Below are 16,484 nucleotides of genomic sequence, written 5' to 3'. Positions count from 1 at the left end.
TTATTATATACAAATCTGCTTTTAAAAAATCATAAATCAATTTCTAATGTTTTAGATCCTTGGAACAATGCTACAACTATCGCAAATGAGGAAAGGAAGGCGAAAATCCAATTCCAGTGGCCGGTGCAAGAGCCGCAGGTGGTGCAAGAGCCGAAGCCGAAGTCAAAGCCAGAGCCGGAGCCAGAACCGAAACCTGAGCTAAAATCGAATTCGGAATCGGAAGCAGAACCGAAGTCGAAATCGGAGATAGAGACGGAGACGAAGCCGGAGCCTCATCTCTATTCAGAGCAGGAGCTAGAAGATTTAGGTGTGCAGGAATGGCAGCAGTCGCTGCGAGAGGAACCGAACCCAGAATGGGAAGAAGAACTAAGAAAATTACTAAGACAATGGGCGATTTATCCAGATTATGAAACTATGACAACGCGTGAGTGGCTTAACCAGTTAATCTGGTCAGAAACTGAGGAAGATTCGATTATCCAGCACAAAATGTATGACCCGGTGACAAAAAGTGAGGTAAAAGAAGTCAATAGACTCACGAAAGATAACTCTGTTTATCAACATTTTATAACGCGTGAAAATGCTAATCGCATGCTGTCTGAAACCGTCAAATATGAGAATGTCAGTCTTGGGAATCAAAACAAAAATGTCCAGCAATGTCAACCTAAAACGCGGATAGCCAACAGGAGCCTTCTAAGATGTCAACAAAATGTCAAAAATACGAATTCAGGCGCAATGAATATTCCCCATCGACTTCCGTCAATTTCCGCCAACTTCCGTCAATCTTCGTCAACTTCCGGTCAACTTTCGTCAACTTCTGGTCAATTTTCTTCCGCCAGAATCCTTCGATCTTCTGGTCAACCTGTGTTAACTTCTCATCTAAATTGTCAAGAAAACGTTGTCACATCGTATAACCAACAAGTAAACCCTGAAGAAGAAAATCAAGATGAAATAGAAATGATGAAAGAGTTAAACTTTCACAAACAGGCGACTCAGAACGGTGATACAAACGAGGAGCCGACCTTCCAGCATCAAATGAACGTATCCGAGTATATCAATATAGGATTGACAGGAAGCTTACCTTCATTGAACAATGAAGAGCAGTCTTCTACTAGCCAGAGCCAGCAGGGCATAGCCAGCGGTAGACGGCGTCGGAGGAAAACCGAGGAGAATCAACGACAAAACGATATCAAGAACACCCTCAGCGATCATTGCTATCACCTGAATGAGCCCGAAGGCGCGGAACGGTTGGAAATGGAGTCTGGTAAGTGAAATGTACTTTTGATGCCTCGAACTTTCTTATGAAATCTTTTCGCGATTTAACGATGAACGATTATTGGCTTTTTTATACAATTCGAATTTAAGATAACCGCTGATTGTATAACATCTCAATAGCTGCGCTAATTTTGATTAGAATTAACTGTTGATAATACGCTCAATATTAATAATAAAGAAATAATAAATGCTAATTTTTACCTAGTCCAACATTACAGAAGCGTAATATTTCATATGCATTATTTGAAGACAAAAACTTATGTTTTGGTGATAATAGAGATAACAAGATACGAATTGTTCCTCGGTAGATCACAAATTCTACCTGCACAGTGTGTGCAAGTAGACAAATTACTTGTTTTAATAGGTTTATTTTACGAGCAAATTTTGCACTATTTTATTTCCTTCTGCATTTCACACTAAAGCTATTTGGGGAAACGCATGAAAAGTCGCGAAAAGATGCTGTGTGATATAATGTGAATATGTCAAAACGAAATAGAGTATTTGTCGAAATATTTTGAGTTCGGTATGATATCTCAGACGCGGGAGATCGCGTAATCGGCGGCATAATGCCCGGAGTGCATTAGGGCACCGAATTCGCCTACCCGCATGAGTATGCTAATCGCGGGGACTCGGTTACTCGTCATCGCGCTCGTTCTCGCTCGTTCGTTCGCGCGAACGACGACTGAGAAACTCGTTTTCGTGCGCGAGCGCGGAGCTCGGCAGACTATAACGTCCTTAGGCAGTAATTTATTGCGAGAGAGATCCCGTGAGAATTTCGTGCCGCCGCAGAATTGATTCGTCAGTACGTCGGAAGGAAAGGAAAGGTGGTAGAAAAAAAAGAAACAGAAGAAGAGCGATAAGAAGGAAAGGGACGAGTATTCGATAAAGCGAGAGACACGTGCGTCTCGAAGTAACGGGTCAGGCGATACGCGAGCGCACCGGATTTCGCGCTGATTAACGCCTCGAATATCTCTCATTAAAACTGCAACAACGCCTGTCATCGTCGCAGCGACGACGTGATGTTGTTTCATCGTCGCGCAATCGCGATCGTCGAATGATTCGCCGTGATTATGCGTGCAATATATTACGTAATTTTTCTTTTATTCGATTCCCCGGATATTATGTAAATCTCCGTGGAATATTGTTTCGTATAAATCCAGCTTATTTACTCGGACGCGCGAATGAAAAAATCCTCCGAAGCTTATTCTCGTCCTTCCACGATCTTAAAATCTGTTTAACTTGTAAATGCTATGCTAACCACCGTATCTCCTATGAATTTCCATGCTGGAGGCGTTTGATGGTATTTCTAGGACTCGAAGGATATTTGCAGTGTATATCCTCTCGAGGTGTATTTCAGCGAAACGGTTATCGTCTCGCTAAACAACCATTAAATGCACGATGTGCATTGCGTTTTCGCGCACGATGCCCGCGATCCTTCACGGAGGTAGATTTCTTATCCCGCGTGTACAGTCATCTCCGATGTATAGGACATAAAATATCGAGCGCACTCGTACGTCTTTTACAATCGCGAACAATGGGTAGGTCCGATTCGCGTTGCATCGCCGTTCCTGAGTCAATATTGACGAAGAATGTTGTGCGAGCGCGCTCGCAGCATCGTAAGTGTTACTTAATTACCGACCTCTCTCGGCACTGTTTTTCTCCCTCAATGACACCAATGATTACCATCGACGAAGGAGCGTCGTGAGTTGATAGATCGCCGTAGTATCGATCGCCGCGCGACCCGGCCGGGGCCGGCCGTTGAAAATTCCTCTCGTCTCGTATCTTCGCGCGCATCGGCAAAATTGTGTCGAGGTCAGGAAAAGTTATCTATCGGTTTGTACATCGTGAATTAAGATCGCGAAGACGCTGGGTTTCTGCGAACTATCACGATTACCTAGCCTCTCGAAATCTGAGCGGGCAAACATGAAATATTAGCGAAAAAAATTACGAAAAATAATGAAAATACGATGCACCCAGTGCACGTGATAAAAAGATTTACACACATTTTCATCTGTTATTTTAACAAAATTTATATCGGTCTATTAAATTGTCGATTCTCAATATTTTCGCAAGTTGCATAATAAGATGCAAATTATTGAAAGCGTTCTCATTATCGATTAGCTGTCGCATAATAAAAAGAGCAAAGAACATTCGCTGAAGACGCGAGACGATTTTTAAATGATTGCACGATGAATTCTGATAATTTCGGTCCGCGTTATTATCGTTATTGTGCGTCACGCGACAATTGCAATTTTATTTTCACGGCTGTACGCGCGCGAAAGGCTTTTAGGACGCGTTCCGCACGTTTTCCTCGTAGAAGGCGCCATTCCTTCACGTGTCGCGATGCCGTATCTAACTATAGTGTAATTTCTACTGAGGAGGTAGACGCGACTTGCATAACACGAATAAGCCGCGAGCTATGATAAATGTTCTTTTTTTCTTCCCAAGTAGCCTCGTGCGCGCGAAAGAGGGCAACGAAATGCACGTGTACTGTCGTTTGCAAAAATCAAGGTGTTCTATTTGCGGAAAACATTTTCTGTTAATCTCCGATAGCCTTCGAACTTTTGCCAAACCGAACGATTTTGCTCCGAGAGCATAAAACACGCGAGATAAAAATAAACAAGTTCGGAAAACACTATTTATCCTTGTAGACTTGAAGTGACCGTTTCGTTTCGCAAAGGTATAAAAATAATTTGTTCGCAAACTCATTTACTTTTATCGTTGCAAAATAATCGTTAAAAAAATTAGCAATTTGTCGTAATCTAAAGTTATCATCTAATTTCTTGCAATTATTATTTTATAAGAATTTACATTGAAATTTCAAACGCAATTGCTTATTGAATGTCGCGATCGTGGCGTTAAGAATGGCGCAGGTTCTCGCGCGATTACGTCTTCAAACAGGTATCTGCAATCTCTCGGAGGAATCGGAACATGCCTAAACCATGCCGCGAAAGGGTATTCCGCGCGCGTAATCGCCACCAGCGCTGGAATCCAACGGCGACGTCGCTCGACAGTAAACTCACGCCCGTGATTTGCCACCTGAGGAGTGTATTGCACCACATGGCGACACCAGCCGCTATCGGACGCATGTATACGTACACGAGAATGTGTGCGCTCACGCGACGGCGGCGGCGTACGCGCTCGTGACCCAGACACGTAACGTACGTCGGCTCGAAGATGATTACGTACCTACCACGAGCGCGCCTCTCGCTCGCGGCGGTACTTTACCGATTAGAATAATCGTCCTCTGTCTCCGTCTTGTTTGCGCGCGAGCATTGCAACGAAGCCGCTGATGCATTGGTTTGGCGGGAATACAAGACAAGGGTCGCCGACGAGCGCAGCTAACGCGCTCGGCCTTTGATCGATCGACATAGGTCTATTGCTTTTAGCTCAGCGTTTTCCACACTGCTTTTTTTCCTCATTTTCTCTCTCTCTCTTTCTTTGCTTCTAAAGCGTTGTGTTTAAAGTGCAAGTAGTGTACAAGGCAGGCATCAGTATGCACGTAAAATCTGATCTGAGATGTTACTTGCCAAGTTAATTTAATTCGGCTTTGATTCAATTTGCTGATTTGCGTCAGACGGGCTTGTCGTTAGAGAACGAACGTGATCTTGACGGAAACGTACTGTTTAAAATCGTCAGATGCGGCAGATCTGAATGACCGATGACGCCCAGCGTCGGATGTTGCAATCTCGCAACATTGTCACGAATGACTTAAGTAGCAATCATTTGTGGAGATCTCGAGAAGTATGAAGCGCCAAATGGCGTTTCACAAACGGCAAAGCAGTGGGACGTTCGAACCGCGGTTCCTTCGTCAAAAGTGCCGCCCGCGTTTCCTCTCTCTCTCTCTCTACCCGCAGCTCCTTAATGGACCCACAGCGTGGATCCCAATGAATCTGACCAAGACGACGCGACGACGGTGGTGGCATGTGACCGGACACGTCGCAGATCCGACCTTGACGTTGCCCGCTCGTAATTGGTAATTGGCCGATTCACTGATGTGCAAGTCGCCGGTTTTGATCGCGGTCGGCCGTATCGGTGAGACGTACAGGTGATTGTCGGTCGGTCTTTCGGACAAGAAATTACAAATTACACTTCTCAATACTTCTCCGCTGATAACTTGATCTGATACCCGCTTTTAGCGTTAAATGCGGTCATCCGATTCTTTCTTTCTTTCTTTCTTTTTTTAATCAGCTTTCATGACGAAACTCGCGTTTGTCGTTATCACGGGCCAAGAATCATGGCCGCATTTAGCGCGCGATGTACATCGCGCGGATACTCGTGCCGCTCGTGTACCGATTTATGAAGACATAATCGCGCTCGTAAATTTCTCGACATTGGGTGTGTGCGTGCTCGTCGTGAGAACCGATTCTTTCGTCCCGCGCGTGTAATCGTCATCACCTATCCCGCGAGGAATGGATCGATTTATTCCTTCGAGTCCCTTATCGGAATCCGATTAACTGTTCGACGCGAAAAACCCGGCCACTCGGTGAGATAGTCTGCGCGCAAACAATCGACTTTCGATTTTTACGTAATCCGTGATTGCCACCGACTGACCTTGTCTTTCTTTTTTTTGGAAGATCGAAGAAGCAACGCTATTTTTTTCATATCTTTGCAGACCTCTGCACTGACTCTGGTCTTCTCGTCTCCTATTCATCCGGGAGAGGGTCACATTGATTACTTTTTTTCGCAGTAGGTTACTCTTTTACAGAGAGAAGATACGAAGCGACCGACATCCGGCGCAGATAAACTGACTCCGTATGGTCGTTTTTTTTGTATTCACGAACGGTCTTCGTGATCGCATCACGTGTTTGAGCGTTCTCTTCGTCGCGTTGCACCGAGTAAGGATTAACGGATTCATTATCTGAATTTCAAGGCGAATACTTTTATCTCATCTTCGTCCGACGCGTCTTGCAGTTAAGATATTAAATCGCCACGAATTTCTGCGCGGATTTCTACGTTCATTTCCAGTATCTTAATTGAGAATGTACATAATTAATGTACATTCCTCCATCGAAAATCTAATGAACATTTCTGCGCGACTACAGCGTATATTAAGTGAGCAATTTAACGGAGACATTCTTAAGCGAAAATACATATGCATATATCTCGATGAAAGGATAAGTAGCCGTCTTATCTGACTTACGCGCGCTCGTTCCACTCAGCGGAAAGCTACAAACGAGTAATCGCTCAATCTGCTGTACAAACATCGGATTTAAATAAATTTATTATATAATTATATTTATATCATTTTAATGTAATTAAGAAATCAAATTAAAGTAACTCGATATTTGCTCGGTACGTACATCTGTCAATCATACTTCGGCGCGTTCTATCAATATAACGGCGCTCCGAACGACGCGTTTGTTCGCGCCGACAGTTTCTTCGGGCGTGATCTTCCATTCGCACAACCGAGAGGATCGATGGAGCATGCGCCTTCGATCGCGCGGGAACTCGAAGGTCGCGCGGCACCAAGTGACGTCAACCGATAGCCGGCCGGCCGGCGCGGCCCGGCCGGCCGGTTCGCCGGTCTGCCGGTCTGTCGGTCCGCTCCGTCGATCGCCGTTTGCGGTCAGGCGTGGGACCCCGCAGCGGTGGTTTAAATGGTCGCCGGAATGCGGTTAAGCCTTTTTGCCATTCGCGCCGCAGTTGTGCACCGTGTGACGGGGGATAGTCAACGATGTATCACGCGGAGCACGTAGCCCTCGCGGCATCTGCCTTTTGCACATTTGCTTGATTTAAATAATTCTATCGAATAAATATCTCAATAATAATCTTGGATGAAACAATAAATATATATAGATATAACAATCACGATTTTTATAAATAAATATTATTTGAGGAAATCGAGACTTATTGATTTTCTTAGGTGCACTGCTTATATCAGCGCTATTTTCGTCTATTAAAAAAAAATACGGAACAGTGTCTGTAATAATAAATTACAGTTGTAGAAATGCTTATTGGAATTTAGTCTAACCGCATCGCGTTGATCTTTCAGTCGCGTTTCCTTGAAGAAACATTGGCGAGCACGTTCTACGTACTAGCATTACAAAGTTGGAAATACTCCAAGTAGAGAACGGTGAACTAAAAATTGACGCGCGGATTTTTCTCGGAAAAGCGGATCTGCCTTGTCACATGATTCATTGCATCGACCTGTAACGGGATGATTCATCGCTGAGAACTGAATCCCGGCGTACGTCAGGGAAACGAGCATGTTTCATTCACAATCGGTCAATTGTCCGTAATAGCTTCCCGCACGGAACTGATAATTCCCGATATTATGGATGACGTTCTTTTGTACTCCTTGCGACATAGTAACCTTTCACATTTATTTGTTAAATATTTTAGATATGGATTTAACAATTACGTCAGTATAGCGATCATTGTTAAATATTATCCAATGCTAAAGTCAGTGAAGAGTCGAATTCGAGTGTAAACACTTCAGAACGTAATCATTCAATTCCCTGCGTGAGTAATCATTTTTCTGTGAATTTTCCTCGTGTGAAAATCGCGCGAATTGCGACGACGTTTGTTGGCGCCAAGCTTAGGCGCCGCTAATCATCAAGGCCTCGCGAACGCAACGATATGTGCGATCAACAACGACAGCGATCCGCGATATATCGCCACCACCGTCGGCTCTGTAGAGCCGACAGAGCGTAGTGGGAGCCAGGAAATTCCCGGTTGAACGATCATGAAATTCCACGAACTCGAGCCGACCACTCGATCTCGCGTCTTGCAAGATTAATCACCAGGTGAGGACCGGGATGGCTGAGCGACCGACAAAAAACGAGTGCATTTTGCTCGCCGTATCAGGATCGCATCTCGGAATCTCGTGATTAACGTCGACCGACGGATCAGTTTTCAGCGGCGGACCGGACTTTTCGCCGCTCCTAAACACTTAGGAAGTTGCTTTTAAAAATAAGTAGCGCGAGCGGTTAAAAAATCGTACATAAAAATCTCACTCTTATAAAAATCATCGCCAGAGATAAAAATACAAAAAAGGAATTATTAAAATGAATTATTAAAAGACGTATAAATAAATTAATGAGCGAACTCGAAATAATTTGACATCAGAATTACAAATGAGTAAAGTTCTTCTACATGCACAGCGAAGTATTAATGCCCGGTACTTAAAGAATTCACAAGAAGCTCGCGACACTTTTAATCCACTTGTGTGCGTCGGCGGCAATTTCTCTCACACGCCTTGATCAACTTCACCCGCGTTTAATTTGCACGCCGTCGCATTTCAAGGAAGTCGACGACTCGTCTTATGTTTGAAGCTACCTTTCGTGGTATTCGCACGCAATCCCACTCAGGTTCTTTTTCCATCGATGGCATAGACTGCACTGCGGGTTCCGTTCCTCATGCAAATTCCTCACTTAAAGCTTCCAGGAAAGTCGCGCGTTGGAACGCTCGTTACTTGCGCGCGTCGCATCGGAATCAGGATTCGCGCGTTTCGCAAATACAGACGGCGGTCATGCGCGTGCTGCTATGCGCGTCTGAAAGTCAATTTCGATTTCGGAGAAACAGGTGAAACGCGCAGCTTTTCCGCGTCTTCGTTGAAATTTATATGCGATTACAAACTGTTGTCGAGAAATCTGGTCTCCCTCTATTTGCAGCTTTTAAATCCACGGCCGCGACTAGACTTCATACCTTGTCCCCTTCTCTCTCTCTCTCTCTCTCTCGCTCTCTCTTTCTTTTTATTGCTTTGTGCCTCTCGCAGAAATATTGATAAATGTCACTGATCAACATTTTGATACCTTGTGACATTCTTGGTATTATCTTTGCTTCGAATATATAGCGCTTAGAATTTATATATTCTGACATTCTTCTGTTTATGAAAAATAGCAGAACTCGTAAAGTCACCAATTGATCGACAAATAAAAATCGGAACGTTAATAGGCATAGAATAATTACACGGCGGTACTGAATTTATCCTGACTAACGTTGCGTTACGAAAGCTATCGCACGAAAGTGAGGAAAATGTCAGGCAGTCCATTATTAAAATACGTATATAATACGGGCGGTTGACGTGGGTTGTATTCTAATATCATTGAAATGCAGTTTCACCGCGAACGTAACGCGCCTTCTGGTTATTGCAAAACAATTTTGCGTATCGGTTCTGCACGTAGACGGGTTTGGCATCTTGCGAAGGTATTAGTTAATATTCTATCTGAACGGAAACCTAGAAACCAACTATTCTTTCATTCTCTCTTTCTGTCTGTCAAACCTTGCTCGTTATCACCATCGTTACTATTATTATTTTTTAACATCTTATTTAAGAATTTTAGATATTTTTATAGTTTTCTTTTTCTCATTATGTTTTTGCACCTTCTGCAGTCTGCTTTGTTAATTACTTCTAAGGGATTTACCTTAAACTTTAAATAATACTATCACTTATTTTTCTGTTTCTTTTCTGATTTATAAAGTGCAAAAAAGCGCATCGCTTTCTCACTTTCACCGTCTTCCTCTTCCTCTTTTTCTACATTTCCTCCTCCCACTAGCTACAATTACGCCTTTCCCTCGGGAGAACAAGTGGGTGCCTATTTTTGTGCAGGGACTGTACGTAAAAGCGCATCTCCGTAAGATGACGCAATCCATTCATTCATTAACTGCAGCCGCGTGGGAGAGACTGCAGATAAGTGCCGTAGCAAGAGCGCCCACTGAAGTCGCTTCTAGGACTTTCTAATGGGAGTGGAATTCTTCCGGAATAATAAAACGGTACACTGGGATCTCCGTTTAAAAGTCCACCGTTGCACGTCATATTAATCGCGCAAAAAATATTTTGCGAAAGATTCAATATCGCAAAGCTGATTTCCTCGAGTTTGGCATCGTCGCAATTTCTGCGTAGATAATTGAAGAAAGCGTTAAACTTCGCCATTGCACGCGAGAATATCATGTCTATGCCTGTATGGGCTAAGTTTAGAATCGCGATACGAGCTAAAACCTGCTTTGCATTGCTTAAAGTAATACCCCTACGCGCAGCGGGCGTCATTATAATTTTAAATCCATCGCGTGTAAGTTATTTAAATGTTATTCGAAAGGCTTAGATAACACCGTAATTATCATTTTCAGTCGAACAGATTTATCGTTATTCCCGCATAAACGCGACGCATTTCAGTTTTGCACAATATCGTTTCCGGTTATCGCCGTGCGAATGAAGGAGAAGAGGAGATAAAGAGAGAAAGAGGGGGAGATAAAAAGAGGAATCGTCTGGTCGACTAACCAGGACGCCTTGACTCTTGCACCGGCAATTAAGAGACCGAGTCGAACGCCCAAAATGTCAGACCGGCAAAATCTGATTTGGGAATGCCGGTCCAGTGTCGTCGACAACGTTTTGACTACTTTTTTGGTCAAGCAATCGATCCCTCATCTCCTGTTTTTTTCCGTCTAAAAATTTGCAATGAACGAAAAAAGTACTCATTTTTAAATATAATTCGATTTAATTAACTCTGTTTCAATTAGTCTAGTGATTTGACTATATAACGGGGGTTGCATTTAATTTACAAAAAGTATTTTAGTAATTTGAATGAAATCTTTATTCTCTGCATTTTTTATTTTCTATAGCTCGAGAAAACATTGTAGAAAATATTAACAAAATCAAATATGCAATTTTTAATTGTATTATGAAATCGAATGAATGGATTCTGATGGCAAGTCCAGTTTATCGTCACCGATTGTTAATTATACTGCTCATTAATTGCATGAAATGCGAGCATTGCCATCGAATGAGTAATATAATTAACAATCCTTCCTTTACCTTTCGATCGGCTGGCCGTTTCGTCGTCCTCTCGTTCTTATTGCATTTCTCGTCCGAGACGGTATGCCAGTCGCTCGTCTATTCTCGAAACGATAATGCGGTGGAACGGTACGGGGAAGGAATGCTAAGAGGAGAGAAGAAAAGGGAGAGAGTAAGAGAGGCACAGGTAGATGAAGAGAAGGAGAGAGAAAGAGAAAGAGAAGTGAAACGGCAGCGAGAGAGCGAGAGAGAGAGAATAAATTGACATTTTCCGTAAGTGATTCGTGCGAGTGAGATGAGGCATTCCTCCGTCTTTTTTCTGGTGCCACTTGAATGCGTTAGGCTCAATGCTGCGAAATGTTTTGCGAAAAATCATCTAAACTTATCGATGAATCACTCGTCGCGACTTTTCGTCAACAACAAATTTCGCAAGATTTTTACGGAAATTTTTCGTATTGTCTCGCCGTACATTGTTATTTTACGAAAGCATGACGATCGTATCGACGATTACGAGAGATTAGAGTCGCATTTCAAAGCAATTCGCGTTCCAACGTTCCGACGTGATACTCGTGACGCCTACTTTCGCACGTGGAAGGCACAGAATGATTCATTCGGCCGCACTTTCTCGCGAGCGAACGGGAAGGAATTATCCCGATGCTCCTTGTTAATGCATCGTTATGGCCGGCTATTGGCGTGTGTGGGAGTGCTCCGATTACGTCTGGTCACCGGGACGGACGTCGACTCCCGCCAATGTTCCCTCTAGACGCCATGTGAGCCGCTTGTATCTCGTGAAAATATTTATCCCCTCCGTTCTATGGTATCATCGTCCGCGACCGTATTCGCGTGCGAACGGGCAGAACGGCGAGACCAACGGAGCAGGAACACCGCGTGCGACTTCTTTTTTTCGACGTACTTGTTGTTACTCACGCAGTGACACGTCGCGACCCGGCGGGCGACTCGATTCGCAGATAACGCGCGACGTGACGTGGGTGGGTGCACGCACGTACGTTCACGCGCGGTACCGCATTCGTTATCCTCTGCAAGATATTGTCTACGTATTCCTTATTATCATTCTCCTTATTTCGGCATCAACGGGGCACACCGAATCGATTAATTCAGGCATTCGAATCCCTTCGCGATGTTCACTTTCGTAACTGGATTGGAAGCTCGTCGGTTACAAGACATCACGAGGCTCGGGCATGAAGAGATTTATGGCTTCGTCTTATATACGGCTGACCAGGAAGAGAAACGTGCCATCACGTTCGCATATGTGGCACGAGGAAAAGGATCGTCATTCGAAACTACTTTAAAGTACAAACAGCTTTCTGACGTTCGTACCTTGCTTGAATTCCAAGATAATCGCGATTTTGCGGAAAATTTAGCAGATTTTTCCTTCGCTGTAAAGTCAAAAAGAAAAGTTGGAAAATTTTACGATCCTGCTCAATCTAAAAAAACCTACATTTTTACTTGATTATTTATTATTTTATAATTGATATTATTAAAGTTATTAAATCATAAAATACTATCGAAACCGGGAGCTCGGTTAGAGAATAAGAAATATTAATCCGCGTGATACGGAAGCGCGAGAAATTTGATAACGCAAAGAAAACGGCAATATAAGCTAGATAGAAATGAGAGTTCACTCGGGTCAGATAGAAGTGGATCATCGCTAGACGAACATCTCCTCTGGACCTCGCCTAGATCTCAAAGTGTTGTATGTGGCGCCGGAGAAAGTGATAATCCGTGAATGACAACGATCCGTGGAAGTTTTATGTGCAAGTACATGAAAGCCGCTTGAAGGGAGTTCGCGTAGGTCATGAAAGATACGATATATCTTCCGCTATCGGTCGGTGTTATCGCAGACGGGTCGTCTCGTATCAAGGAACTTACATATTTATCGCACGAAACACGAAACTCGGGCATCATCTATCGTTTTCGAGAGAGTCCTATTGATGTAGCTTACACCGTGCTACTCAACCCTTAATTGCTATGCGTCATTCTGATTAGATTAGCTTCTTCCTTTTATCAAAGTACCTATATTTGAGTTCTCTTTCTATCCTTTTCAACTGATCGGTCTTTAATTCGTCATAAAGATATGGCGCTTTAAATTGGGTTGATAGGTTAATCTCATCGTAATTAAGAAAATAGTGTATATACGTTCCCTTGAACTACACTGTTAAATTCATAGGGTTAAATTCAACTCAATTTTGAGTAATTTTTAACTATTCCATAGGTCGCCACTGCTCCTACTCAATATGTAGTTAATTTAACTAAAACAATGTTAATTTGACTAAACCAATTGAGTTAAAATAATCCTATTTTGTTTCAAACTAATAAATTTTGACGCACATGGTAGTTAAAAATAACAAAATAAATTTAACTCATGGTATTGGTTTAAATTTCATCCTCTAACCTTTAACAGTGTAGTTTTATCGCGTGCACTATCTATTATCTGCAATCTTTGAAAAACGTACGTTCATAATTTTCCTCGTAGATCTAGACAATTTTTAATGTGTACATAAATTTTGCTCGACAGCTCGAGTAAAATTGAGATAAACGCATTTTAAAATAATCTACAGAAAATTGAATAGAAACGAATAAAAACAAATCCTAATTTCTATTAAAGAATTTTCTCTCTCGTCAATTAACATAAATTCTTTTTCTTGGTTATGTTGACCATCGTATAAAGTAATTTATACGAGATATTCTTCGAATAGTCGGACAACGTTCTAAATATCACGTTATCTCGCCGCATCTATTCGTCCGCGTATTTCGCGCTCGCTCGCCGTTTTTGCGGGAGGGGGGTAGCGTCAGCATCCGAGAGACGGAGCCGAGAGGAGTGCGGGCAAAAGGGGGGTACTACCTGGAAAACCGAAGCGCAGGAATACTCTCACCCCGGATCCACGCCCAAGCGTTCCCCTAACTAAGCAGAGGCGTCGCGTTCGATACGGCGCGGAAGAATCCTCCCCCTCGTCGCGTGTCCTCGCATCCTCCTGCCTGTCCCGTCTCCCTGTCCCTCATCCCCGTTCCCCTGGCCTCTTCGATCGACGTCGCGTCGGCTGTCTCAATGAGAGAGAGAGAGAGAGAGAGAGAGAGAGAGAGAGAGAGAGAGAGAGAGAGGAGAGGCGATCGATTCGCGTCGACGTACTATGGCCTGCTTACGCGGAGAGCACTGACCCCCAAGGTCGTTCTTACGCGGCTGCACGTGCTGCCGCGAATTGACGTTGCCCCTCTCCACCGTCGACCGTCGCCTTCCCCCCTTCCTGCCGCCGCCTCGCGGAGTACTTGATCCGCCGTCCCCCGGTCTCCCCTCCTCCCGCCGCCGTCGTGGTGCACGGCCACTGCACGCTGCACTGACATGCTTACATCGCGACGGCGACGACGACGGATACCGCCGACCACTTCTGCGGCCTCCTCGCAGTGGCGCGTGTGATATATGCATTCAAGATATCGATATTCGTAAAACAGTCGAGATGAGTAGGGAGGAGGGGGAGAAAGAGAGAGGGAACGGGGTCTGATAGGGAGCATGAGACGTAGAGAGGTGGACTGCTTAGCAAAGTCAGGTGGATCTTTCGAACGCGCAGTGCGCAGTGTCTTGTCGTGCGTATCTTTTAATAAAACGATGCTAATTTTCTATGTAACGTTGCAATTGTACTTACGTTATGCTATATATACAAGCGAGACGGTGATATAGATGGTTTCCAATTTGTGGAAAGAATTATTGTGTCACGTTTTAGGTATCACATAGCGATCTTTGCCTCGTAGATCGCCTCGAGAGGAAACGACTTAACGAGCTAACATTTGCTCCAGCTCTGAGTTATTTATCACACATCCTCCGGAGATCCATAATTAGTACTTTTATCGCGAAGAAGAGCCAGTCGGTGATTACCGATTAATGAATTAGTCGTTACGCACAACGTAACCGGCGTCAGATCGTCATTCCGCGGTTCCGGCAGGGGCGAACGGACGCGCACGCTCTGTAATCGCGCATTCACGACGTCTTACCGCGTGCGTGCGTCACGACGCACATACGGGCACGTTTGCACATCGACACGGACACCAATACAAATCAATTCTGCTGCGCCTAGAGTTGTCGTGCGATTATTAGCATATATTCTAACGCTCAATTGCACGTCGGCTTACTTCCGCGTTCTCATCACACACGAGTCACGCTCTTGCTCGAGCTTCTATTCGCTCTCCTCGCTTGCTTCACACATGCACATAGACGCGCGCACACACGCGTCATTGTGCTAATTAAATATGTCGCGGACATCGCGGAACATCGTGAAAAATTTGAGGCACTCCCTCAGTCGAGATATTCATATAATGTCAGTGACTGTCAAAAGGGAAAAAGAAAGAGAAAGGGAAAAAGAGTTTTTAATTTGATTTAATGAGAGAGTTCTGAAAAGATAGAAGATTACATTATAATACGCGAAAAGTAGCGTATTTAGTAATTTAATTGCGCGATTAAGTAATACTTAAAAAGCGGCGATACTTTGAAAAGTAATTATATTTACAATAGTGATTACTGTCCTTCAATCTGTTATCAAGTATTTATTTCTTAAGTAACTTCGTTAAGTGGTTAAATAAATGCTTATTGGTTGAAGCCTTATTACGGAGAAGGGCGGAATAGTCGTAGCGCCAGGATAGAGGCGCACGCGAGTAAATCAAAGCCTCGCCTACCAACTTAGTCGGTTTCGTCGCTATTTTAGACGTTTCGCGCCTTTTTCACCGCGAGGCCGCGACGACGCCCTGGCCCGGCTGGCCCCACGCCAGATTCGGCGAGATTCATATGTCTGAATGCATCAGGCACGTGGAAGCGTTCCGAGTCCCGACGCGAGGCCGCTTTCGTGCACGTGCATAGGTGCGCGTGCGAAGTTGACAGACACATATCTTGCTTTTCTTCCTCGTGCCTCGAGTGTCTCCTTCCGCTTGTCCTCGTTTATGAGCCTCGGGGCTGAAATGTTACGGCACTTATGGAGCGATGCCAAAAAGGGCATGCACGCTGGAAGATCGCAGCTTTAAATGAACAGCGCCGATTAAACTCTTCTTTGAATGGCACAATTTAACGTGTATATTCCCGCGATGCTCGGTATTCACGCGAATGCAATCGCTCGTGGCCCGTACTTCGATAACAACGGCAAACATTGATTCTTAAGTTAGGAAAAATGATAAACAATTTAATATAATTATATTAAATCGTATATTTCAATGTACTTACAATTAATAGTAGTAATAGGTATTTTGAAGGTCGGTAAATGTTGTAAAATCTGTCAAACTCTTATTATTACGCCATAAACACGAGAGGCGCACTAAGCTGCGTGACGTCCTTGCGTGTGCATGACAGTCTTGCGGCTTACAAAGGACACATGACCGTGGCATAAAATTACCGATGAGACTTGGCACGGAGGGGTTTCTCGACGAGTTCATTAGCCGACAAAAATTATGAAGCATGCGTCAGATTTTTCCTCGTAGG

At 43.9% G+C, this 16,484-nt stretch overlaps 2 protein-coding genes across 2 annotated transcripts in view; one reads left to right on the top strand and one right to left on the bottom strand.

Annotated features, from left to right (window-relative positions):
* The window catches only part of Mp (collagen XV/XVIII-type protein multiplexin), a 480,457-nt gene that overhangs the window by 293,136 nt on the left and 170,837 nt on the right, over nt 1–16,484 (bottom strand). The window lies entirely within an intron of this gene.
* Nucleotides 1–16,484, top strand: part of Myc (bHLH transcription factor Myc) — a 35,386-nt gene that overhangs the window by 7,005 nt on the left and 11,897 nt on the right. The window contains exon 2 of the mRNA XM_071708356.1: nt 56–1,261. Coding sequence (XP_071564457.1) covers nt 56–1,261 — 1,206 coding nt within the window. The remainder of the gene's footprint in view (nt 1–55; nt 1,262–16,484) is intronic.

This window comes from Temnothorax nylanderi, unplaced genomic scaffold (genome assembly GCF_030848795.1).
Source record: "Temnothorax nylanderi isolate EJ_2023f unplaced genomic scaffold, tnyl_v1.0 TNYL_tig0066_pilon, whole genome shotgun sequence".
Classification (NCBI taxonomy): Eukaryota; Metazoa; Arthropoda; class Insecta; order Hymenoptera; family Formicidae; genus Temnothorax; species Temnothorax nylanderi.
The sequence above is the reverse complement of the archived record's forward strand: the minus strand, read 5'-3'. Positions and strand labels throughout refer to the sequence as shown.